General features: G+C 43.8%; 2 protein-coding genes and 1 long non-coding RNA gene across 3 annotated transcripts; 1 reads left to right on the forward strand and 2 right to left on the reverse strand.

Annotated features, from left to right (window-relative positions):
• Window positions 1–1,490: 1,490 nt before the first annotated feature.
• On the reverse strand, window positions 1,491–6,599 carry LOC146582693 (gamma-aminobutyric acid receptor-associated protein-like 2). The gene is made up of 4 exons (XM_085276568.1): window positions 6,357–6,599; window positions 3,742–3,797; window positions 3,483–3,655; window positions 1,491–1,975 (listed from the first exon to the last, which is right to left on the reverse strand). The coding sequence occupies exons 1-4, from the start codon at window positions 6,388–6,390 to the stop codon at window positions 1,885–1,887; spliced, it is 354 nt and encodes a 117-aa protein (XP_085132694.1). The 5' UTR covers window positions 6,391–6,599; the 3' UTR covers window positions 1,491–1,884.
• A 1,115-nt stretch (window positions 6,600–7,714) lies between these two features.
• On the reverse strand, window positions 7,715–18,367 carry nqo1 (NAD(P)H dehydrogenase, quinone 1). The gene is made up of 7 exons (XM_085276699.1): window positions 17,760–18,367; window positions 17,616–17,683; window positions 14,837–15,004; window positions 13,587–13,717; window positions 11,701–11,814; window positions 11,319–11,420; window positions 7,715–8,348 (listed from the first exon to the last, which is right to left on the reverse strand). The coding sequence occupies exons 1-7, from the start codon at window positions 17,774–17,776 to the stop codon at window positions 7,989–7,991; spliced, it is 960 nt and encodes a 319-aa protein (XP_085132825.1). The 5' UTR covers window positions 17,777–18,367; the 3' UTR covers window positions 7,715–7,988.
• LOC146582695 (uncharacterized) lies at window positions 17,797–19,379 on the forward strand. The gene is made up of 3 exons (XR_014892731.1): window positions 17,797–18,198; window positions 18,371–18,581; window positions 18,925–19,379. It is a non-coding gene; the product is annotated as an uncharacterized LOC146582695 (long non-coding RNA).
• Window positions 19,380–26,696: the final 7,317 nt, after the last annotated feature.

Here is a 26,696-nt window from a genome sequence, read left to right on the forward strand (position 1 = left end):
TGTATTGATGCAATGTTGAACATTATTACACAGGAAAAAACAACTACACGTAAAATAATCCCACCGTGACGCCTCTGCCTTTGTAAATGGAGGGACAGTGACTGCATGTAAACCTGCAGACAGTCAGATTAACAGTATTTTGTCTCCATCTGCGATTCATCTCATGTAAACAATAACGTGGCCACAGCGTGACGTGAAAAAGTCGCATATATACCTTTGACGTTGCATGAAGAACTCTGTATTCCTCGTCCACACATAAATGCAAAAAGGAGTTAAAAAAAACCTCCGTTCTCGGTGACGCGGACGAAACAGCTGCGTGTTCACAAATACCCGTGTAGGTGCGGACGCAGCGTGAAAGAGTTAGAAGTTTATTTTATTACTGCCTGTGATTTATTGCAGATTACTTGTATTTGCTTAATTGTTTACTAAATGTTTGAGCTGTGAAATAAACCGCAATGGAGCAAAAAAATGGGCGCGTGTGGTTGGAGGATGTGTTTGTGCGCGAACATTTTTCTTGTAAAACAAAGGAGCAAAAACAAGTTTGGGAACCGCTGCCTTAAAGTGACATTAAAGAGTTAAAATCTCTGTGAAAAGGTAAAATAATAAATAATAAATGTAGTGAGTGAAGAGGAGTCGCTGAGTTCATTTTCAAACTTTGCTTTCGTAGAAGTCAGTAACCACATTCTCACAACCTCACTCAGATATCGAGTGTCTGGTTCCTGATTCGAGCTGCTAATACCAAGTATGAGAACTCAGCACGCAGACGCGCTTCCACGAACTTTCATGTGTCCCTGGTCGGTTTTACCCAGAAATCACTGCGGCAACTTCATCCCACCGAAGAGCTCGTTGCACTTTGTGCAGCGTAAAATGTCACGATTAGAAACTCTAAACAGGAAGTGAAAACTACTAAATGAATGAATGTTTTGCAATAAAGTGACTGAAAGTATCAAAGGTTAAAATCACAACACAAGTCATAAATGACACCAAACAAAAAGAAACGAGACTTCCTCCTAAAGCGTATACAATCAGATTTCACTAAAACCAAGGAGCAAAGGGTCAAAGTTCAGTGAATCATCACGCCTCAAACAACACGTTTGAAAAGAGATTATTTTGAGCGACGTCAGGATCATCCTCAGTGCTGTGAGAGGTTTTCTGGATATTTGTTCCACGTGCACGCTCCAGACCATCAAACAAATCTTAATATTAGTTAAAGATAACCTGAGTAAATACAAAATACACTTTTAATTGATCATTTCATTCATTCAGGGAAACAAAAGCTATGTGAAATGACACCACTCTGTGCAGATGATTCTCTGCAGCAACATTTGTAACAATGTTGTAGTTTTTCTTTGTTTTTTGTCGCTGTTGTGTCATCTGTTAACACCTCGACTGGAGGCGACACTCATGGGGATCTTTTGTGCTGAAGAGTCACATGACCCCATTTGCATCAAATAACACACAGTTTGAAGAAATGAGGAAGGTGCCCGGGATTTATTTTTGGCTTTTTATTGGTTAGGTCATCCAGCTACCTTACCGTCAAATAATTCATTTTTTTAAATATCATCTTCAAAGAAGAAAGCACAACTGAAAGCAAAAATCATTCACTCGTCACTTTTAAAAGGTGGAAACAATCAATAATAATAGTAAATCAAGGTTCCTACTAAAACACTCAAATCACAACATCAAACAAAGAGTAACTGAAATGTGACACACTGGATCTGTAAAGAGGAGGTGAGACATGAGCCGGGACAAGCACGCCGGAGTCTCCTGATGCGCATCCGTGTCTGTTCCAGTCTCTGAATTTCCCTCGCTGTCTCCCAGGGGCCAAGTGAGGGCTGTGATTGGATGTGGGTGGGTGTCAGGAGAGGCAGCTTTTATTTTCCTCTAAAAGCCAAAGGTGTTCTCCCCGCTGTAGGCCACGTATAAAAAGCCGTCCTCATCCTTCTCCTTCTCGTAGAGCTGCCCCATCGTGATGCTGAAACATGGAGGGAGACGCAACGTCGTCACTGAACACCAAATAAGAAAACAATCCACCGCAGAAAAGACACCGACAAATCCGCCCGGTTAGCATTTTTTCATAAATAACAACAGAAATCTGTGAACATTTGGAGGAGTAAATGGTCTGTATTTGTATAGCGCTTTACTCGTCCCTAAGGACCTCAAAGCGTTTTACACATCCAGTCATCCACACATTCACACACAGGTGATGGCAGCTACATTGTAGCCACAGCCACACTGACAGAGGCGAGGCTGCCGGACACTGGCGCCACCGGGCCCTCTGACCACCACCAGTAGGCAACGGGTGAAGTGTCTCGCCCAAGGACACAACGACCGAGACTGTCCAAGCCGGGGCTCGAACCAGCAACCTTTTGATTACAAGGCGAACTCCCAACTCTTGAGCCACGATCGCCCAAGTGACGCACACTAGCACATAAAGAGCGGCCGACAGCCTGTAAACAACAGTAGACTTGTGATAGCAAGCAAGCGAATAATGAAGAAAACAGATTTTTAGACGGGAAACTGTGAGAGAGAGAGAGCTGTGCATGAAGTGTGATTTTATCCTGGTGGAAGCAAAACAGCGAAAGTCAGAGTGAGTTCATGACGATGTTTATGTGAAGCGTAGTTTGGATCTTCTTTTGCTGCTGGTTCAGTCAATATTGTTTGGAGAGAGATCAAACTAACAGCTTTAGAATCATCTGCACAAAGACATAAACACAAAGCGCGGAGCCGCCGAAACATCAGAATCAGCGAGCTGTCGGCTTTCAGCCCCGACCGTGTCCGCGCCGGCGGGTGAGAAAGGCGACATCTCACTGATCCTGATGATTCTGATGCGTCGGCGGCTCCGAGCTTTGTGTTTATGTCTCTGTGCAGAATCCGTGTTCCTGCTCTCATTTACTGTTTCAGCTGTTTGGTGGTTGTTGAAATTTTGTGAGGTTTAACCTGAGATTCTGGCGTTTCGGGCAAAATAAATTAATATTAAAAAATCAATTCAGGATTTCAATGAATCGATATCACGTTATCCAAGCCAGAATCGATTTTAATCTATATATCGATAATCAAAACACAGCCCTAGTGGAAACTGACCCACTAACACTGAAATACTGAGACGTGCAGCATTCTGAATGCTGAGAGACAAAACTGAATGAATACAGTATTAAATGAATGACGGGAAGATTTACAGTTTTCATCTGTTGTGTTTTGCAGTAGAGTAAATATCTTCCTGTCAGGCCTTCTTTTATCATTCGTCCTCCAAAAGCCGAGCAGATTCATGGAAAATTAAAGATATCATAGATATGATGTCTTTTATCTAAAGACCTTTGAAACTGAAACGGTTAATGGTGGCAGCCACCAGTATTCGCTTACAATCAAACATTCAACCCTCACACGACCTGAAGTTACAGAGCGAGGTCATTTCAGATCTCATTATTTTACTTTATAATATAAAAATCAGACAACGAGGTCCTCTGAAAGGCTGAGCTCACCTGGACTGAGGCACCGTCTTATCCACAAACAGGAAGATGGCCTTCTCCGAGGGCAGCTGGATGCGTTTCCTGATGATCCACATGAACTGGGCCACTGTGATGTCAGAGGGGACCAGGTACTTCCTCTTGTCGATGTCCACTATCTGTGATCCCGACACTTTCTCCACGATCACCTGAACGCAACGACACACACATTTCATCATCAGCGAACTGGCCGACTTGCAGAAGCAGCCGCCCACGCGTCGTCGCGCTCACTCACCGGGACGCGGTCAGGGTACTTGTTGCGGATTTTGGCTGACTCTATGCATCGATGTTCTGCAGGAGACAAAGACACACGCGGGTTAGTCTGACGGGTGTTTCTCGGCACCTCGCGCTGTTTCCAAGTGAAATTTAAAAAAAAAAAGGCTAATGAAAGTTAACCAAAATGAAACTATAAAGAAAATTATTATTATTATTTTAACAATAATGAAACAAGAAACTGACTCTGAGTTCTCACTTGATTAAACCACAGAAACAAACATGATTAAAAAGACAGAAAACTACAATAACGATCAAACAGATGCAAATTATAAGCAACAAATAACAAAAAACAGACATTACAAAGAGCTGCTATTCATTGCAATCGAGTGTTCAACTTAATTCAACATATTTATATTGCCCAACAGCTTTGCATGATTCACAGTTCAAAATAAGCCTTCTTTATCTCATACAGAGCCTTGTTTCATATGAACATCCACCAGGAGCAGTGGATATATGACAGGGTTTAACAAATGCAGATTTAAGTCCACTTCAATCAGTGAAAAAAGGTTTTCAGTAACTTTCTAAATGCAAAGGCAAGCTTTGGCTCCCTGCAGCGCCCCCTGTGGTGTGGAGGCTAGCTTCAGCAGTTTGTTTACATGTACCAAATATTATCAGCCTTCTTAAATGATCAATAAAAGCTACTTTTCAAAAAGCAGCTGACTTCTTCAGTTTAAGTCTTTAGGTCCCTGGTGGTTATGTGAGGAGTTCTTCAGAGAGGTTTGTTTAGAAAAAACCTTCCTCAGACAGCTCTCAGCACCTCCTGCTGCTGATTATGTACAGAGATCGATATCTGACGGTGGAGTTGTTGTCAGTTAACACCACCTCTGGCCGCCCGAACACCTTCGATCCGCTCACTCAAAAGAAGAACGTGCAGGCACTGAATCTTTAATAAAACATCACCATGTTGGCTCTATGATATCACGCCGCATGCATTCCTGCAAGTATTTATTCTGGCAAATATTTGCACTAAAGTAAAACAATCACTCTCGTTTCTAACAGTTCACCAGCTCCTTTTCCTTCAGATCATTCGTTTTCACTATGTCACATGAATTTAAGATGAATGAGCACAAATGGACAAAAATCCTTATCGCGGTTTGTAGTCAGCCGGCTGAAACAGCGCTCGGCATGAGGCCGCAGGAAGCACATCTTATCTTTCACAGGAAGCACTGGGGTTGCCCTGAGCTCCTGTTCAGGTTTCACAGTTGGCTGCCATAGACATGCTAATTGCTGCAGTTGCTTCTAGTTTGCATGGAAGATACTGAATTATCTGCAAACCCTCGCTAACTACTTCCTGAACTGTAGTGAAACACAAAGTGCAACACAACCCAGAAATTCACCTTCCCTGTAAAGGTTTCGACTTTTGTGTTTTGCATTTTTACAGCTAGAAATTAGCGAGCATTTGCAGAAATGTCCGCATCTTCCTTCCAAACAGCGACTGGGGCGACGTGTAGCGACCTAAGCCATCGCAGGAAGGTCCATACAGGTAGCACCGTGTACCGTAAACCTCCAACCAGTCCCCTCACTGATCTAGGACCGTGTGACTCTGTGGGGCCTTGTTCACGCCACCCTACAGCATCACAATGGCAAAATGGTGGACAGGTTAATGGTCATGTGACTACAAACCCTGAATAGTGCTAGCTTGAAAGAAAGAACCATAAATACTTTCTTAAGCTTTTATTATAACAACATTTAATAAATGACACAAAAAAGTTACCACTGATTTTTTTTACCTAAATCAACAGGGGGGGAGGGGGGGGGGGGCCTTCACCAACATGTGCTTGTCTTTCTTAACGGAGACAACATTTGTGCTATTTTAAATCCTACAAATAATATTTCATGGTAAGTTTCAACCACTGGTGGAAGTCAGCTTACACAATATTTATTACAATTGCGTAATTATAGAATAATACAATATTTTTATGTGAAATTAATGGATATAAAACTATTTTACAGTAACACAATCACAGGGAAGGTGCTCCTGCACTCCTCCTGTACTTCACTAAGGGAGTTTTCCTGATTACCTTGATTTACTTTACTGTACTTCAGCTGTAACTGAGCACACTTTAAATGATCCCTCAGCACATTTACATGTCTAAACAGATGTTTCCAGCTGTGTTGCATGCGGCTGGCCCGCAGTGTAGAGCTGTTTGGTCATCCAGCTGCTGATGAACTGCGAGCAGAGGCGAGGCCCGACTAGCTACTTGCTGAGCCAGTATACACGATTAGCCTGAAACTGGGTCGTCGTGTTAACAACAAAGACACGATGGTTTGTCCGCTTCCACGAGCCCAGTACACGGCTTTAACACTACGGGTTTAAAAGTTAACGATAACAGGAGCGGACATCAACATTTACACCTGTATGTCCCCGTTAATGGATCGCTGGCTCCTCTATGGACAAAAGCCTGGAGGACAGGCCCGGCTCCCCGCAGGGCCCGTTTACCAGCGACACCTTAGAAACTTTAAAGCCCACATTAACTCCCATACGGAAGAATAAACAGCTAGACTTTTATAACATAATAATAACAACTCATAACTATTTTTCCTCACTAATCAGAACGTCGCCTCCATTCTCACCCAAAGAGTGGTCTTCTTTGAACATCCATTTCATGTTTGCCGTTTCCGGGCTCCTCTCGTCGGGTGCAGCGGGCTGTAAACGCGACTCACGGTTAAATTTGGGGCTCAGCAATCTTCCCGCTCGCTGTCCTCTCAGTTTTAACCACAAACGAACACACGGCTCGGCACCTCCCAGCGCTCCAGCTACACAACAACAACAACAACAACAGCAACAATCCTCTTCTTCACGATCAGCCTGCTGAGCCCCGCCCAGCCCGTGACGTCACCAAGGCCTCTACCATTCCGCCATGTAAAGGGGGGAGAGAAAGACGGAAACATCGACTCTTTCTCTCTGTAAACGTAATAATAACGAACAAGCAATGGCGAAATGCATCATAACTAGGCTAATAACCACATAAGACCTAAGTAAGATTAAATGTTTCCATTTCACTGTATGCATAAGCCGATATTAACATTTCACATGGTAGTTTATGCACTGTTCCCCCCGTAGTGATGCGCAGTCATACGTATTTCTCCTCGCTACAACGTAAACACAACCAGCATTACAGCATTGTCCCCACAGACATGCGCAGTTTGAATCCCCTAAATGCAACCATTACTTTCGTTAACAAATGCTGAGTATTAAGAATGTTTTATGATGTCGTGGCAGGGCTAAGACTTCTACAATAATTAATTGATATTAAGATAAAATGAATAAATATCTATCTTCCTGTTTTGCTTTGAAAGGAGAGATCCAGAGCACAGCCTCCAACTACAAACCCATGGCCTTGGTAATTCTGCTTCTGGAGGTGTTGCAATCAGAAACGTGTCATTGCTTTTTTTCCTCTCTTCTCATTTTATTCGAGTAACATAGAACTAATCTGTCCTGAACCTTACATAACAGGGGGGTCCAACTCATTTTACATCATGGACATACAGAAAAAGCTCTGGTAGCTTTTTGCCAAGACTGTCCTGAATTTTGGACTAACTAAAAGTTTATATTTAAAGAAGAAAATAATAATTTAAATTTATTTTTTTTAAAAAATTGTTCTGTTTTTCTATCTGTTACTGGCTGTGTGGCAAGGTCTTTGTCAGTAAAATAATTTGTAAAAAACTGAAAATACAAATAAAAGGTCAATAACTTATGCCCTGGGTATGGCGTCTTTTCTATACCCATTCAGCCCACGGACTTTATGTTTGACATTCCTGTTTTACAAAATAAATAAAAACCAAAGGCATGAATACTTCTGGGATTTTTAAAAACCTTTCCAAAAGCTGACTCACTAAAACAATATATTTAAAAAGCTGGCATTAAGTAATTCAGTTGTATAAAAGCAGGTGGGTGCAACTTAAAATGTTACGTTTAATGAAATCTGGTGAAATAAACTTTATTTGATTAGGATACATTCACTTTACATCAAGCATAATTTCTTTGATGTTTTTTTGGAATACATAAAACTTTTATTTCATACATTTCAGTTACACTTTCATCAAATGTATTGCTTCATGTTTATGACGACAGAATTTGTTTTAGAGTAAAAGCTTTTCTTTGTTCAGATATTCTAAAAAGAGAAATGCTCCAGCACCAAAGTAAGTGCTTTAATACAAAGTTTTATTCAAACTTCAGTAAACGTGTCTAAAACCACGCGTGAATTACACTGTACGAATGGAGCCACACGCCTTCTTCCCGTTGCCTCGTTCGTCTTCCGCTGTGGCCGCTCTGGTCTGGTTATCGGGCGGCAGCGGCTTCCCCAGGTGGTGTCCTGTGGAGATGCCGAGAGGCTGCGTCGCTAGTTCCTCCTTCACTTCCGGCCGAAGTAAGAATCCTCCCTGAAAGCTGAGGTCAAAGAGCTCACAGCGGGCAAAGGTCAAAGGATTTTCTGCAAGTAGTCCTTTGAGTCGAGTCCGCCACCCCTCGAGCATCGCGGCTCGTGCAGCTGGGGGACTGTGAGCCGGACTCCAGAAAATCTGAGGAGCCAGAACCTGAAATCCACAGAAGTGCAGAATCCCATTCTGGAAGAAACAAGAGCAGACAGAAGGGAGGAAGATGATTCCACAAGCATTCATCTTTGGGTTTGTTATGTGTTATTTGTGTAGCTTTCCGTCTTATGCCCTTCTTTATCAACTTTAATTGTGTTAGGGTTTTGTCTCTGTGCTCAGTCATTTCCTGTTTTATTTTGGTAGCTCTTTATTTCCTTGATTATTTTCACCTGTTTCTTGTTACCTAGCTGTTTTCACTCCAATCATTAACCGTCAGCTGTTGGCTTCCCAGACTTATCATCTGATGTTTGTTCTCATTCACTTCATGGATTTTCTGTTTTCTGGGTTCTTGCTTTGAGTCAGTTTTGTTTATATGTTTACCTTCAGCTTCTGTTATTTGATAAAAAGAGAGAAACAAAAGTCCCAAAAGAACTTTGAACTGCTGGTGGTACAGTGGGGCAAAAAAGTATTTAGTCAGCCACCGATTGTGCAAGTTCCCCCACCTAAAATGATGACAGAGGTCAGTAATTTGCACCAGAGGTACACTTCAACTGTGAGAGACAGAATGTGAAAAAAAAATCCATGAATCCACATGGTAGGATTTGTAAAGAATTTATTGGTAAATCAGGGTGGAAAATAAGTATTTGGTCAATAACAAAAATACAACTCAATACTTTGTAACATAACCTTTGTTGGCAATAACAGAGGTCAAACGTTTACTATAGGTCTTTACCAGGTTTGCACACACAGTAGCTGGTATTTTGGCCCATTCCTCCATGCAGATCTTCTCGAGAGCAGTGATGTTTTGGGGCTGTCGCCGAGCAACACGGACTTTCAACGCCCGCCACAGATTTTCTATGGGGTTGAGGTCTGGAGACTGGCTAGGCCACTCCAGGACTTTCAAATGCTTCTTACGGAGCCACTCCTTTGTTGCCCGGGCGGTGTGTTTTGGATCATTGTCATGTTGGAAGACCCAGCCTCGTTTCATCTTCAAAGTTCTCACTGATGGAAGGAGGTTTTGGCTCAAAATCTCACGATACATGGCCCCATTCATTCTGTCCTTAACACGGATCAGTCGTCCTGTCCCCTTGGCAGAAAAACAGCCCCATAGCATGATGTTTCCACCCCCATGCTTCACAGTAGGTATGGTGTTCTTGGGATGCAACTCAGTATTCTTCTTCCTCCAAACACGACGAGTTGAGTTTATACCAAAAAGTTCTACTTTGGTTTCATCTGACCACATGACATTCTCCCAATCCTCTGCTGTATCATCCATGTGCTCTCTGGCAAACTTCAGACGGGCCTGGACATGCACTGGCTTCAGCAGCGGAACACGTCTGGCACTGCGGGATTTGATTCCCTGCCGTTGTAGTGTGTTACTGATGGTGACCTTTGTTACTTTGGTCCCAGCTCTCTGCAGGTCATTCACCAGGTCCCCCCGTGTGCTTCTGGGATCTTTGCTCACCGTTCTCATGATCATTTTGACCCCACGGGATGAGATCTTGCGTGGAGCCCCAGATCGAGGGAGATTATCAGTGGTCTTGTATGTCTTCCATTTTCTGATGATTGCTCCCACAGTTGATTTTTTCACACCAAGCTGCTTGCCTATTGTAGATTCACTCTTCCCAGTCTGGTGCAGGTCTACAATACTTTTCCTGGTGTCCTTCGAAAGCTCTTTGGTCTTGGCCATGGCGGAGTTTGGAGTCTGACTGTTTGAGGCTGTGGACAGGTGTCTTTTATACAGATGATGAGTTCAAACAGGTGCCATTCATACAGGTAACGAGTGGGGGACAGAAAAGCTTCTTACAGAAGACGTTACAGGTCTGTGAGAGCCAGAGATTTTCCTTGTTTGAGGTGACCAAATACTTATTTTCCACCCTGATTTACCAATAAATTCTTTACAAATCCTACCATGTGGATTCATGGATTTTTTTTTTCACATTCTGTCTCTCACAGTTGAAGTGTACCTCTGGTGCAAATTACTGACCTCTGTCATCATTTTAAGTGGGGGAACTTGCACAATCGGTGGCTGACTAAATACTTTTTTGCCCCACTGTACCAGCAGCTCGGTGACTGGCTCTTATCTCCTTTTTATGTAATCACACCCACATCAGCAGTGTTGCTGCTTTTCAAAGACTCCTGATGCTCAGTTAAAGCTTCATATTTTTTTCCTTGGACTTTCCTACTGTAGCTTTGCATGAATTAGAGGCGTTCCTTTATCGTACCCTGGCCCCTCAGCAGTCAACAAATTATTTCTGTTCAGCTCCACGAGCCTGCCTGTCAGAGGAGGAGGGTGCATGTCTGTTTGTATCAGCTGATAACGGCGGTAAATGGGCCAACGGATGAGGACAAAGTCAGCTTTGAAACACTGGAGGAGCTTCAGTGGTTTATCACAGTTTTATCAGCCGAGACACTGAATCACATTTGTGCCTTTGTTTGTGCTGCAGCTTGTTAGGATCAGAATAAGATAATCCTCTGGGATAAAATATGGGCCTTCACTACGATAACCATACACATTGAAAAAAATGAGCTTTGAGGGCCAGGCCCGTCTCCCTGATGCTGTACCACATCCATGTGTGACTGAGAGGCTCCAGTGGATTTGATAAAATTGTGACATTTAATAACTCAGGAATGAAAACAACATCTGTCTCCAACAGGAACATCACAGCTATGATCGATTCCCATTAATCTGCCTCCAACAGGTTTCTGTATGTGAGATTAGGATTACAGTGGATCCTCTGAGTTTTTGTTACTCTTCTGCTGTTTGAAGTTTTGAATTCTTTTGTTTGATTTGTTGCAGCATCACTGAGTCTTTGATTTTCCTCCTAAGAACTTTCTGTTTTGTGTGTTCTGGTTCACGATGTTGCCTTAATGTTTTGACTTCTCATCTTACTGGATCTTACTGCATAGTTGTGCATGCCGATTAATTATATAATTTACTATGCTTGTAGTAAGTTGTGAATTCTTGGTCTTTGTTTTGAGTTTATTTCTCGGGTGTCTCACCTGCAGAGGCCACAGGGTGACGTTGATGTCCCCGTTGATGCCGTCAGGCTGAAACATCGTCGGAGCTGCTCCGGTCGTGAACGACAACATGGCTTTTTTATCCTTAGAGGAAATATAACATACAGTTGGATAACCAGACCAAAACACGTCCACAAAGAAAAGCTCTTTATTTTATCAACATCAAGTTTTCCAATAATTTTCAAACATATGTACAGAAATTCCTTTCTTGTCTTTTGCTTTTCATCTCTGAAACATGAGCGCATCACCTGACTGTCCCACTTAAATGTAGGTTAAATCGATAAATCCAGACTGATATTAATGGAGTTGGTTGTGTTATTTGTTGCATCCTTCTAATGATTTGGTGTTCTCTGCTGGAACGTACCTTGAATATCCCGTTATCGTACATCTTTTCCAGGGAGAAAGCGAAGCCCTGTGACAGCACTCTGTCTATCCAGCCCTTCATGACGGCGGGAAAACTGAACCAGTACAAAGGAAACTACAGAAGGAAAAAATAATGTTGTTATTAATACCATTCAGAGTTTTATTATTCTCAGTCATTTTCTAGTTCAACACTCTTTTACATCAAGCATTTCCAAAGACGCAAACATGCCTGTACTAAAAGCTGCAGTTCCCCTAATGTCCAGCAGAGGCAGAAGTGAGTCAGTCCCCATAGACTTCCAAACTTTACAACAGAAACAAACATGTTTACAGCCTGGTAGCTGGTCTCTGTACATGGAAGAATGTTTCTATAACCAGTGTTGGGAAGGTTACTTTTAAAATGTATTCCACTACAGATTACAGAATACATGCCCCAAAATGTATTTTGTAACGTATTCTGAATACTTTGGATTACTTTGTGGTGGAGGTAAGCATGGACGACACAGAGCTCTCAGTTCTCACTCCTTCTTTATTCCTCTCCAAAATCAACTGAACACATCGCGCCACAAAACACAGCAACACACTTCCTCAACACTGGGTGTGAGTGGAGCCCTCTAGTGGTCCACCACAACTTAATATATTATCAAGCAGTTTACAACTACATGAATGTGATTTATTACTATTACTGAAGGTCCGCGGCACTGAACCGTAGTAAAGGGACCTCTGGCTAATACGTCGGGTTCATGTCGGGCTCGTAGCCGAAAACTAACTTTACTTTGTTGTGTGGGTCAAGTTTGCTAGCGAGAGACAGAGAGAGGCGTTGAAAGGCTGCTGCAACAAAACTTATTGTTTCGGAGGAAAACAGGAACACGGTGTACAGTCGAGTCTTAACAGCTTACTTACAACTGGGCTCGTCAGGCACTCTTTTTGGCTGCAGTGGTTATTATTATATTTACATGCTTCCAGCTCCCGTTTCTGCTCCGTGACAGCTCGTACTTTTCATTTTTCTCCCTCCTCGCTCACAGACACATCACGGGTATGGCGGTCCATTCTCCCTGCAGCACGGACTACACTGCCCATGATGCTGCATTCTTTAGAGCCTGTAGCATTCTGCCTGTTAGCTTAGCACAACAACAACAACAAGGCCTCTCTCACCCAGGAAACACACAGTGGCAGAGAGAGCGTCACCCTGTAACCATGGCAACCGTAACGCTGCTGCCTGGAACAACAACATAGCTGTCAAACAAAACCCAAACAGTCCTGACCCGCGACAGTGTGAAACAGGAAAATACCGCCGTGTAATCCCTTTATTTCAACAAGGTAAATGTATTCTGAATACCGAATAATTGTTCTGTTGGAGCCTTATGGAGTATTTTCAATGACCTCATGTGACCAAAAATATGGCTGCTGTGAGGTCACTGTACTAACAGACCGTCCGAGAAGGCGGAGCTCCAGGTTTGGAGAATTTTACTTGCAATAGAGATACGACAGCTACTGAGGAAGATGAATTTTATCACCCTGAAAATCTAAATCCTATTTAAATCTAAATTTATTTCTAAAACCACTTTACTTCATGTTGCTCAGATGGTGGTTTTATTAGTCTGTGTTCTGCTTCACTTTAAATATTCTGACCTTTCATGAATCCGCCTCAGGAATAATCTTTCAGAAGAACAACAACATTCCCGATGAGCAGGGCGATTTAAGGAGCTTGTTGAATTTAGAACACAGAAGCTGAACATTACAAACCATTAAAAATGGAACCGATCTCTGTATTCTCAGGATAATCCAGGATGTGGGCTCACTTGTGTTCGTGGGCACGATGGAGAGGTTACTCATCATGAAATGGGAAGTTGTGACACTCAATAACTGCAGCTTTTAGTGACCTCTGACCTGGAAGATGATGAGCTCGGCCTCTGTTACTTTGCGCTGCTCAGCTACGATGTCTTCGCTGAGACGGCCCTCCATCCCGGCGTGCAGGGTCTCTTCTCCGTACTGGAAATGCTCAGAGTTCCTCACATCACCTGAACACCACACGCTCAGTCAGAATCTCACTGGGAGGTTTTATCGGTTCACTTTAATTGGGTGTTTTCAACCCAGAGGCACCCTTTCTATATAAAACAAACCTTTGACTTAAGCTGAGAGTTATTTCACTGATACCCATCAAAGGCCATAATTTATTAACAAGTGTGATGCTTGTGAGGGGAGATAGTCCAGTGTGCAAAAAACTGATCAGCAGCATTTTTTAAAAACTTTCTGTAGAAACTATAACAAAAGCTGTAGCGGCTGGAAAAAGGCAAATCTCACATAGTCCCTGAAACATCCCTTCAGGTCAGCATCTAAGGTCTGAGTGCAAAGCTGAGGCAGCAGAGCTGTTTGTTGGGTAGCTTCAAAGTGTTTGATGAGGTGATGAAGGCAAGGTTAGCAAGAGTCACGTGGCATGCCTTCATCCATCAGTCCAATCATTAAAAGTTCTGATGATAGTTCAGGGCGCACAGGAGCTGTTTTTCACTGGGAGACGTGTCTTAAAGTTTCAGCTTCCTCTTTGGTGTCCACTGCACACAGAAGTTGTGTCACCATGTGGAGCTGAGGGGCATTTCAGCTCAGAGCATGCCCCGTCTGAGCACTACAGCATTAAAGAGCAGACTACAGCAGACAAAGAAATGATTAGCCTGCGAATCAGACCAAGGTATGTTTCATTCACTTTAAATATTTACACAGATTTAAAGGTGAGGATTTAAAGGTGAGGTGATGGACCACAAACTGAGAGACACACAGAGAGCAGCATTAAAGCTCGAGTTGGTGTTTTGCCAGGATTTGCTGACAATGAGAAAGATGAAGCTCGGCTCAAAACGTGCCCAAAGACACAAAACAACAAAGAATAAATATGTCAGATGAATGCAGACGAAGCACAAAAAAGGCCAAAAACTGACTGACAGATGCAACGTGAGCTCAGAGAGACACGCCTGCAGTCATCTCTGTCTCGCAGCATCTGAAGTCATAAAGTTTAAATGTACAAATATGATGAGCTCCTGCACTCTGCTCTGATTTAAAAATAAAACGATGAAAAAAACTGTAAAGCACTGATGATGAAACAAGCAATAATGTGTGTGTGTGTGTGTTCCCCGTGTGGGGGGGGTCACCGATGATGTCATCCCGCGTGGCACTGGCTTTGAAGTTCATGGCGTACAGGTCAGACACGACGACCTCGTATCCCTGCAGCTTCAGCTCCTGCAGCGCCACGTCTCGAGCCGCCGCGTTGAACGAAGCCGGACTCTGGTGGGCGTAAACGATCAGAGCTGTCTTCTGAGCTGACACACACACACACACACACACACACACACAGACACACACACACACACACACAGACACACACACACAGACACACAGAGACACACACACACACACACACACACACACACACACACAGACACACACACACACACAGAGCTGTTAAACCTTGAAATCAAGTTTGATGACTTTCTTTGTCGTGTTGCTCAAAATATGAAAACTGGAACAAACTAGTGAAAAAAATGAAAAGAGTTCAAATTTAAATCTGGATGTTTATCAGAAACATTTCCTCTTTAACAGTAAACACAGACGTACAGCTCGTCCGACACAATCGAGCTTTAAATAGTGTTTCTAAATACAAAAGACAGGAAGCAGAAAATCCTGTAAATAACCTTCAGAAGGTGAAACTAGAAACGTTAAAGTCACAGCAGGCTGACCGCAGGATTTCACAGTGCTTTCTGTTATTATAAATTCCTCCTGGTCCATCTGGATGTAAGAACAAAAACACATTCCTTTGTTTTGTTTTTAGCTTATTTTTTTATTTCATGCACAGCTTCAGAAGTCCGAGAGAATAAAAAAGAAACAGGAAGCCTCCAGTTTAGTTTTTCCTTCCACTTTAACCAATAAGCAAATGTGAGAACACCAGAGGTGGGACCAAGTCATTGTTTTGCAAGTCTCAAGTAAGTCTCAAGTCTTTATCCTCAAGTCACAAGTCAAGTCTCAAGTAATGTCAGGCAAGTCAGAGTCGAGTCTCAAGTCACTGGTGTAAAAGTCCGAGTCAAGTCACAAGTCTGAAATTTTGAATTTCAAGTCCTTTCCAGTCTTTAAAAAAAACACACGAAAAAAGCATGTTGCAGTTATGCTAAATGTAAATATTAGACCATGTAATTTTAAAATCTGTGTTTTTCTCAACACATGACAAAATAGTGAACTTAGAAAATATACACAAATTGTGAAATTGCACCTCTTTAAAATGCAGCTCAATTAAACTTAGCTCCAAGAATAATTTTCACCGACAGTTCTGAGATACGCTGCATGTTATTCTTGGATGCGGTTGTAGGACCAGCTTTAAAATCGCATGACAAAAATATCATACATAAATAAATGATATTTTTTTAAAAATATCATTTTTAAAAAAAAAACTGTATCACCAACGTAGCCTGGAAAACATTTGCTAGTTAGATGAAGTCAGCTATCTCATCGTAGCATATTTATATGCATATTTATAATTATACGGTTCTTGGAGTGAGTGCACACACTCATGAAGTTTAGTAACTTCAGATCACTGCAACAAGCCCAGGTACAGTTTACCGACGGATGGGTGCAGGACCTTGAAATGCACCGTGTAGAACGAAAGACCATCGTACGTATCATAAGTTTACCAGTCTCACAAATCGTCTTCATAAATACACATTCCTTAACCGTTTATTAATAGGACCTTTGAGCTCAACGGTAATTAATTAGTAGTGGAAATAATTTCTGGTAGCATCACAGAAATGTAGCAGTGACAATAATACTGTATGTTGTAATCGTACTGGACAATTAGTGATACAAAAAACCTGTTTTATCCTGTGAATAAAAGTATATGTTTTTGTCAATGTACCATAATAACAGAGGCGAAACGCAATATTGTGTCAGGACAATTCACTATTTATGCACAATAAATAAAGGAGCATAGCGCGACAATTTCTGTTCAGCGCCAGACTTGCTTGTAACCTATATCACCAATTATGTTAAGAAAAATGACGCATTAACTACAACAGCAGACTGACCTTTGTGTAAATGCTTGGAGCAGACTAACCTGTGAGCTGGAGTGTTCTGGGACGTTATAATTGATCTTTGAATGGCTGCAATCCAGTCGCGTCTTTGTTACTTTGGAAACATGGCTCGAACAATTTCTCTTCAACGACGTAATCCGATAACAACCGATCTCTTTACCCGTCGGCTTCCCGTGGCTGTCATGCGACCGGCTATTGCAGTTAATAATACAACAGCTTCTTGACATTTTTGTGTTTCTTTTTATCGCTGTATAACTGATTTTAATTGAAAGCCTGCGTGCGCTAGTACCGCTTGCCACGAGTTCCCAGAATCCTTTGCGGTTCTACCCGTGAATGACGTCACATTTTCAATCTCTATATAATATGCATGTTAAATTTTATATTTGGGGTAAAATATCAAGTCTTTTCAAGTAAACCGGTTCAAGTCCAATTCAAGTCCCAAGTCATTGGTGTAAAAGTCCAAGTCAAGTCACAAGTCTTACAACATTTTTTCAAGTCAAGTCTAAAGTCATAAAATTAATGACTCGAGTCTGACTCGAGTCCAAGTCATGTGACTCGAGTCCACACCTCTGGAGAACACCCAGTGTGGGGTGTATTAATTCATTACGCTATTTCACATTCCTGCAGTGATCCATTATCCAAACCTGAAAATCTTTCTTACTTTGAGGTCACTGTTTTTACAGTTCTGAGAGCAAACTTTATGAAAAAAATTACAAATACTTGGAAATATAAAGAAAGACATAAACCTGAGGTTTGTTTGGGAGCTGTGTGGATGCACACGGTCTGCCCACAGGACGCTCAGCAGTTTATAGATTTATTTCTCAGATTTTTACCAATGAGCGCAGACACTTACCCATGCTGCGTCTGCTGGACCCGTCGGCACAGGAGACCGGCTTCGCGGAGCTTCTTATAGGCCCACGGCTTTGTTAGCGTGACAAACAGGGTTAGATCAGATGTCAGGATAGAACAAACCTGTCTGAGAGTCATAACAACATACCGTGGGGGGCGGGGCATGTTGTCAGAGTGCAGGGCCGGTTCAGCGGGGTGAACGGACTCTCATGACTGACAGCAGAGTGGACTTTCACATAGTTCACGGATGATTACAAAATCACATAATGGAGACATGATTAAGAATATGAGGCCTTTTTTATTTTGATTTTGATCTCACTCAGTCCACAGGACTAATCTTTAATCAGCCAGCCAAGCAAAAAATAAAACGACAAAAAAAAAGATTAAGTGGAAGCAAAAAATTATAATGATAAAGTCCAAAAACAGGCTGGACATGAAAACAGCCAACGCCAGCCAGGAAACCACAGGAACACCAAGAACAGGAAGACCTCACACAAAGAAAAAGGAAAAGGAAACCTGCAGCGAGCAGCAACGCGACACAGCGTGACAGGAGCAGGCGGGAAATCAGCTGATACTGAGGGACAACGGTGAGGCTTTCTTACTCAGCTAACATCATGCTCGTAAGCTGTCAGTACGAACCACGGCAGTGAGAAACAGGTTCTAATAGCATTATTATCCCTTTGATCTAAAAGGGCAAAGGTCAGAGGTCAAAGTCTGATCAGGATCCACTGAAAGCTTTTCCACCTATCATGTTTACAGACACTCAAACGCTACAAAAACCATAATGTCCTTGGCTGAGGTGAGTGGGAATCAACGAAGAAACCCAAAAACCATCGAGATTCACTGCTTAAAGGTGCAGTAGGCACCAAGTTTAAGTCACTTCCATCAGACAGGCACCGGGACCAGGACCGGGACCGGGACCAGGACCGGGACCAGAATGAGGACCGAGACCTGTAAACAGCTTTGTAAAGTGAGACATGTTTAGAGGCAATCCCAAGAAAACATCTTTCACCCCTGAGGTTGTGTGCTGCAGCTAAACTTAGAGACGGTCAGTTTATCTGTGTGTGTGTGTGTGTGTGTGTGTGTGTGTGTTTATCTGTGTGTGTGTGTGTGTGTGTGTGCGTGTGTGTTTATCTGTGTGTGTGTGTGTGTGTGTGTGCGTGTGTGTTTATCTGTGTGTGTGTGTGTGTGTGTGTGTGTGTGTGTGCGTGTGTGTTTATCTGTGTGTGTGTGTGCGTGTGTGTTTATCTGTGTGTGTGTGTGTGTGTGTGTTTATCTGTGTGTGTGTGTGTGTGTGTGTGTCATGGTACAAGAGAGTGTCTTGAAGCTTCTATCAGACGCTGGTCATACCTGGAAAGCTCATCTGTAACCATCGTTCTCCTCCTGGACTCCCTTGGAACTCTGGATTGGATCTCCTGCTACTCCCACTGCTCTCACCTTGCCCGGACACTCGAGCGTGAATCTGAGTCCTGATTGGATAAGGCACAGACAGGAAGGAAAAAGTGATGATTATTAGTACAAATGGAAGAAGGTGATGGACTTGGATAAGTTTAGCTTCTTCCTACTCCTTTTTGAATATGTTACCATATTAATTATGACTATTCTGTTCTCCTTATGTTTTACTTTGATTTTTTTTTTCATTTTCTTTCTGTATTTTTTTTTAAAGAAAAGAAAGGCGTACAATTCCAGCTCCAAATAAATTCAAGATGTATGCGAGTTGTGTTTCTGTAAAATATTCGGCGTGTCTACATTAACCCGTCTTTTCCATATCTATCAGATGTGACCTTTATCTGAATGATCCTGAGGTGGATTCCCGACACGCTACTCGCACGCTACAGTTCAGGCTCAGCAGGCTGCACTATCATAGGAATGCTGCCTGCACACCTGTGTCACCTGCTGTTCACCTAATTAGACCTTCAGATAAGAGTGTGCTTTACATGCTGATGTGCAAACTGTGAATGCAGCTCTTCCAGGAATGAAGCGCAGCAGTGCTGCATGCCTTTCAAACACACAACCAGATGGTGCAGTCTGCTCTTCTGCACCAGTGAAACATCACAGTTTGATCCAGTGTGAACAGCAGCCAGTTGTTCAGCTGGTGCTGAACTTGTTCTCTGGGTTAAAAACATCACCGCTGCTGCTGCTGGATCTCTGAGCACCTCAATGCTTCTGGACTCAAACCTGTAACTCCATCTCATTCACACGGAGTGAGCTCTGGGGCTATGAGGTACACGCTGAAGTGCCAAAACCTGAAGTTCCTCTAACGTCCAGCAGAGGCTTCAGCAGTGACTCCCCCTTCATAGGAACCCTACAGGGCGGGGGGTTTAGATTCACCAGTGTGGGTCAGCTGAAGGGAAATGGCAGTTCTGGTGAAAGTTGAGACGATGAAAGTGTATTCACGCCGTGTCTGTGCTACCTCTGTCAGCCGTGACCTCGAACCGAGCCGGGGCCTTTCAGTGTAAGTTTTGCATGTTCTCCCTGCGCCTGCAGGTTTCCCTCCACAGTCTAAAGACTCACGCGTTGGTTTGATTCTATGCTGGCCATGTGACCTGCTGTATGAGCGTGCGGTCAGAGCGCCACATGCAGTTCAAAGTGCTCCCATTGGTCAGTAAGAGGTCATAAGATTAGAAATGCAGCTGAGCTGTGGATGTTTCTCTGATGAGGCAGAGAAGACCGTGTGTAACTGTGCTAATGTTGTTTTAATAAAATATATTTACATTCATAATAACATACATGTTATTATGTCCTGTGTGTCTAATCGAACACAGGACAAACTCCGCACAGTAAAAAAGTCTGAAGGACTTTCATGCACTTATTTTAGTCCCTGGTGTCTCACCTGAGTTCCATCCACGGTTAATCAGCAGAAGGTTCTTGAGGCCAGCGCTGTCCTCCACTCTCCACCAGTTTGTCAGCTACGTTCTGGTGGTAACTAGGTCTTCATGTACCTTGTTTTTGTGATTTAGTCCTTGTGTTTAATCTTGTTTCCCTGTTCCTTAGTTAGTGGTCACATCTCCAGACCCATCCACTGCTGAAGCTTCTATCGGACACTGGTCATACCTGGAAAGATGGGGTGGAGCCACCACAGGAACCCACACTGTGCATCACTGCAGTGTTCGTGTGTTCAGCTGCTGATGCAGAAAATGTAGAATTGCTTTAATATTTGAATCCAGGGGCGGGTCCAAACTTTTAGGGGGGCTCAGTTTCCAATCATACTGTCACGCGTGCCTTGTAATTAATATTAATGATTCAACTGGAAAACGTCACAATGTTACGTTCCAAAGCCACCTAATGTGTTGGATGACCTACTGTAGTGTCTAAGAATAATTCAGAGGGAATAATCAGAGATTTCAATCTAATCCACCGTTTTAGGGCGGAGCCTGTAGTTATCGAACCCGAGGCAAAAACTCAGCCCCCGAGGCCTGGAGTTCGACACCTGTGTGCTGGAGGGTGTAGGGAGCCACAGCCCTGTCCCCCAGGGCATGAAGCATGCATGGAGGAGATCCAGGCCCAAGGAGTGCGAGAGCCCAAGGAGGACCACCGGAGGGGCATCTGTGCCACCCACCTGGGAAGCTGAGGAGAGCCCCAGACGAGGAGTCAGCCAGCAGCCACGGAGCAGAAGCCAGACGGGGCTGCAGTGGCGTGCCCGTGGGCTCCGCCAGCTGTGCCAGAGTGTTATTGTAACATGTTATTGTTAATACTATTAATGGTTGTTTTTAGGGGTGCTCTGATGGAACTAGTCTATGTTTGAATCTCGCTCCGCTCCTCAGACCTCAGAGTCCGAAGAGACACTCAAATATTTAGAAAAATCACAGGGCTTTGCTGACAGTGGTGAACAAACACATGGAATCAATTATTCAGGGGGAGGGGCATCCGAATTACAGTCTTATTGCACCACAACAGTTTATAGTTTCAAGCAGGTCCAAAACCAAAAGCCAGATTCTAAGCCAAGCTGACAGCTGAAGTAAGGCCAATATCAGCCCAAAGTCAAGCCTACCTGCAGCCCTACCTGTCCAGGGTGTGCCCCGCCCCTCACTCAGTGATAGCCAGGCAAGCAAACATGGCGATTTTTAGAGGACGCCCAGTATGGTGTCCAGTGTTTGAAGCCAGTGCAGAGCCGAGGTTTGAGCTTTTTGGCTCTTATCATTTTATTTTTTTTCCTGGGATCGTAAAAAGCATTTTAATACTTGGAATAGTTTAACACAGAGAGCTGCCCAGAAGGGCGATTTTATCACAGTGGAAGTAAAACAGCCAAAGCAAAAGGGAATTCATGACGATGTTCTCAAATGTGTTTTGTTGCTGGTTCGGTGAGTTTCGGTTGGAGTGATGAAACCTGCAGCTTCCGAATCTCAGATGTGGGCTTTCAGCACAGACGGCGTGTCCGTGTCCACTTTGTGTTTACATGTTTTAAAGGAATCTGTTTACCTGCTTGCTAATCGTTTGGTGGTTGTTGAAATGGTTTTGTGGGCTTTTAGCTGAGATGCTGATGTTTCTGTGGACAACACACGTATCTGTATTTAAATAGCAGATGTGGCGATACATCCCATTAAACCAGATGTTCTCCCCGGGTACCGGGGCTCTGATTTTCAACAGGTTAGTTGTTTTTTACTTAATTACTTTGTGCTGTATGACTGGCATTAAGGAGGTTTTAATCAGTGGGAAAAGCTGTAAAACTCAATCACAGCTAAACGTCCAAAATTTAAACTCGCGCTTGTTTGTTCTGCTGCTCACCACAAACAAGTGAACTATAAATGGCTTCAAGCGCACATAGGGCAGGGATAGCTCAGTAGGTAGAGTGGTGGCCCCATGATCGGAAGGTCGGGGGTTCAACTCCATTGAACGGCTACCCTGTGGTACCCCTGAGCAAGGTACCGTCCCTACACACTGCTCCCCGGGCGCTGCATTGGTGGCTGCCCACTGCTTCACTGGGTGAATGGGTTAAATGCAGAGGAACTATTTCCCTATGGGGACTAACACATACACATTATTACATTATTATTATGCACACACATGCACGCACACCTCTGCCATTCAAAGACACTTTGTGTATAGTAATAATAATATAGTATATTAATCTTCAACAGCAAACTGAACGTTGATCTCTTCCAAGGAAGTTTTTTTTTCATTCAGCATTTTCATAAAACGCTTATTTTTATAGATCTACTATGCAGTCAGTCATATATTGAGTCTGAAAGTTTCCCCAGCGATGATAGAAATATGCGGATGTGACACATCAAAGAAGCGCTCTGACACTTTTATGAATCGGCTGCTGTGATTGGATCGCAGCCAGCAGCCTGCTCTGAGTTCTGAGACCATCCGTGACACAGCACAGCTTCCACGGCTTCCACGGCTTCCAGCAACAACGCCGCCTCGGCAATTCTACTCAAGATGAGTAATGAGTAGAAACACCAACAAGCCACACAGGTTTGTTCCACTAAAATGAGACAGAAAAGGTCATTTTGCAGTTCCGTTTAAGTTTATTACTCAAAGGAAAACAATGTTTTTATCACGGTCCTGTATGTGATGACTCGGTGTTTTTCTTTTGATTAATATTATCACTCGTGTCTCATGTGACTCCTGTCCCTGCACGCCGTGTTCCCTCTGCTCAGTGTCAGAACTGTGTCTCGGTGCCTGTCGTTATGCTTCCTGTTTTATTTTGATGGTCCCTGTTCTGTGTTCAGTCTTTGTCCCCATGTTTTCTCTGCGCCTGTCCTGATCCCACTTCTCCGTGTCAGTATTGCCGTAGTGTGACCTCAAAATGGACAAAAAAGTAGGATTAAGCAGACAAAACATCCACAACTTCTATGCAGCGTGCACCACATACATACCACGCCCACACACCTGCTGGCAATAGGTCAGCATTTTCAGAACAGGCATGATTATCTATTAGAGCGGGTTTAAATCAGCAGTCGCCAACCTTTCACGGACGGTTTAATTTCAGGCAATATTTTCACGGACCAGCTGTTAAGATGTGGCGGATAAATACAACAAAATAAAATGATACGACCAAGACAAAAAAAACCTGGTATTTTGTAAATATAATAATAAACGAGAATTCATTGTGTAACTGTGTAACTTCATCAGCAGCGTCCTCCTGACAACAACATTGAGAGTAACATCCTGCTCTCTGGTCGCTATAACGGGGAAACATTTCTTTCAAAATAAGACGCACAACTACAACACGGGAAAGACCCAGAGGAACCGAGTTAACGATAAAAACCCTGAAAACCATACATTTCACACCCGAGTCTCAACTCTCACGGCATAAATCATCCTGCTATATTATCATAACAGGAGGAAACTGTGGGAGTTTTCCACTGAATCACTCCACCAACTCACCTGCCTGCCCTCAGTCACCGTCATTGCATCCCGCCGATTCCTCGCTCTCGGAACCCAGCCGCCTCACCCCACCTCCCCTGTTGCCACTTCTCCACCTGCAAACCTCTATTGAGACTCCCGGTTGCGCTCCCTGAAGCCTGCGCCTTTCCTTCGTGCTCCTGAGCTTCTATTCTAGTGAATTTCTCTCATTTTCACTGCCATACTTTTAATTAATGTATTTTGTTTTATACTACGCATATTTTATATGTCATTAGGTCATTTATTGTGGAAATTCTCATGCATGAACTATTGTACTGCATGTTAGTTCTGCTGGTGCACCTGAGTGAGATGCATGCCCATGTGGATGTATGAGCAAGGCAAGTTGAAGCAGTAGAGGCCAATTTAAGTCAGAGCAAGTTCAAATGTTCTTAAAAGTATCTGTAAAGTGCTCATTTCTGCCTCAAAGCGGAGGTCAGCCAGCGAGGTATGTTTTGTATGTTACATAGATCATTGTATGTCTCTATTTCACCCGTCGCACTATTTATTGAAGTTTGTGTTGTTTTAGTTCGACGGGGGTGTAGTTTGTGATCAAAGTGATACTGTAACAATATCAACACAAAGACCTTTCAACTCACATTACAGCCAACTTCATGCCATCACATAAAAAAGCTCTTAATTGACTATAAGAAGAGGTGGAAGTGATAGTCGAACTCAGAACTGCATAATTCCCGCCCCCTGGTGGCGAAATCGTGTCATTGCACCAAGGACCAAGCTGCTGCAAATGTTATTGGGCACAATGATTCACCAGTTGCTTCTTCATAAAGAGTCTTTATGAAGAAGCAACTTTATTCTTTATTAAAGACGTCCAGAAGCCAGATATTGAAGTTCATGTTTGGAAACGAGACACAAGGATGAAGAAACAATAAGAAACTGTGTTTAAGTCTGACAACAACAGCACCACAAGTTAGCCAGAAGCCTCAATTTTATCCCACAACTTAGACATTCACATTACTCACACTCTCATTACACATACATATAAGATCTTGGGGGTGGGCACGCTACACGGAATCCAAAGTACCATCAGGGTGTACACCTCACCCCTGGCATCGTTGCCCACCTCTCAATTTTAAGTACACGTAGACATTGAGGGCTAGCAGGAGGGGCTATGCGCTTACCTGCTGCTCTCTGGCAGGTAGCTCCATGTCCTCCTGGGTTTTAAAGGCACCTTAGAACACACATGCATCAACACTACAATGAGCGGGTGGAGGGAGGTTTGGAGTCTTCTCTCACCCCCATTCTCTGCGACCTGCTGGAGCGGGGGGGCTAGGAGGAGGAGTTGGCCGTCCGACTGCGGTCTGGAGTGTGGGGCCTCCCTGCTGCTGCGGAGTCGGGGCGGTCTGCCTCTCCCCACCGCAGGGAAAAGGGGAACACCACCTGGGTCTGGGTGCAGTTCCCCCCTCCAGGGGCAAGGGCACCTAGACCCGGTTCGTAGAGTACGCTTGGGGAGTGTGATCGTGTGTACAGCGTCTCTTTATGTCTGTCTCCACGTTGGTTGAGTGTGGAGTGAGTGCATATGAGAGCATGAGGGTGGGAATGGATGTTTGTATCTGTGTGTGCCTGTATGTCTGTGTCTATATGTCAGGTTGGGTATCAGACGTCACCTCTCTGGGGACATCTCAGGCCCTCCAAGGTTTGGAGGCCTATCTCCCCCACCACCACTTCCCCTGCCAGTGGCGGACTCCCTCAGACATCGGTGCGTTGGTGGTTCTTTGTGTCCGGGGATGGGCGTCCAGGTACACACCGGCTCACTCCTTGGCGGCCGCTTATCGGGGCCTGGAGCCTGGGGCTCGCTCGGGCCACTTCGGGGGTGGGGTGCCCTCGTCCTCTCGGCCTGGGGCTCGGTCACTCTGGTGCAGCTGGCTGCCGGCAGAGCTCACGGGCGCGTCACTGCAACTCCCCCTGGCTTCTGCTCCGCGGCTGCTGAGTGAGCCCTCATCTGGGACTCTCCTCAGCTCTTTCTGGGACAGTGGCGCGGCTGCCCCTCTGTTGGTCTTCCTTGGTCTCTTGTGTTCTGGGGGCCTCTGGATGTCTGGAGTTTTGATCTCCTCCATACCTGCTTCATGCCCTGGAGGACGGGGCTGTGGCCCCCCCCACACCCTCTAGCAGATCATTACATGAAGGAACCTTTTAAAAACAAGTGCGTCCATGCTCACAGGTGTACACACGGGTGATCACACCCACAAACTACACCCTTTTTGGCTCCTACCTCAAAGCACACTGTGTTCTGTTGATCTTATGTGCTGCACAATGATGTTTAATATTTAGTATTTACTGTCATATTCACATATATGTTGCTCTTTTTTTTCTTCTGCTTGTTTTCTCTTTTTTTCTTTCTCAACAGGTGATTGATATTTGTATTTTTTGTCTGTTTGCTTTTTTTGGTTTTTGCCCTTGTCACGGGGTCCCCTTCCAGACCTCTCCCGGACAAACACAGGCGTAGTCGGTAAGGTATTAGTGTGGATACTTTATTTGAAACGGCCTCCCCAGTGCATAAAAAGATGGTTGCAAAGACATAAAACTGAGATCCGCGCTACACAGCCTGTATGTTACAACACACTCCCCTTCATATCCGGCTCGCCGTCTCTTATATCCCGTAACCCCTCCCCCTTGGCGTCACCACCAATTCTTTATTCTAACTTTAATCCCCGTCTCCCTCCCCCAGAATTTCTTTTTCATTATACACTCACAAAACATATACATTGATACAGGCTCT

The sequence above is a fragment of the Mchenga conophoros genome, linkage group LG1 (genome assembly GCF_057382185.1).
Source record: "Mchenga conophoros isolate Kocher_MC1m ecotype Shallow Benthic linkage group LG1, M_conophoros_male_GT1.1, whole genome shotgun sequence".
Classification (NCBI taxonomy): domain Eukaryota; kingdom Metazoa; phylum Chordata; class Actinopteri; order Cichliformes; family Cichlidae; genus Mchenga; species Mchenga conophoros.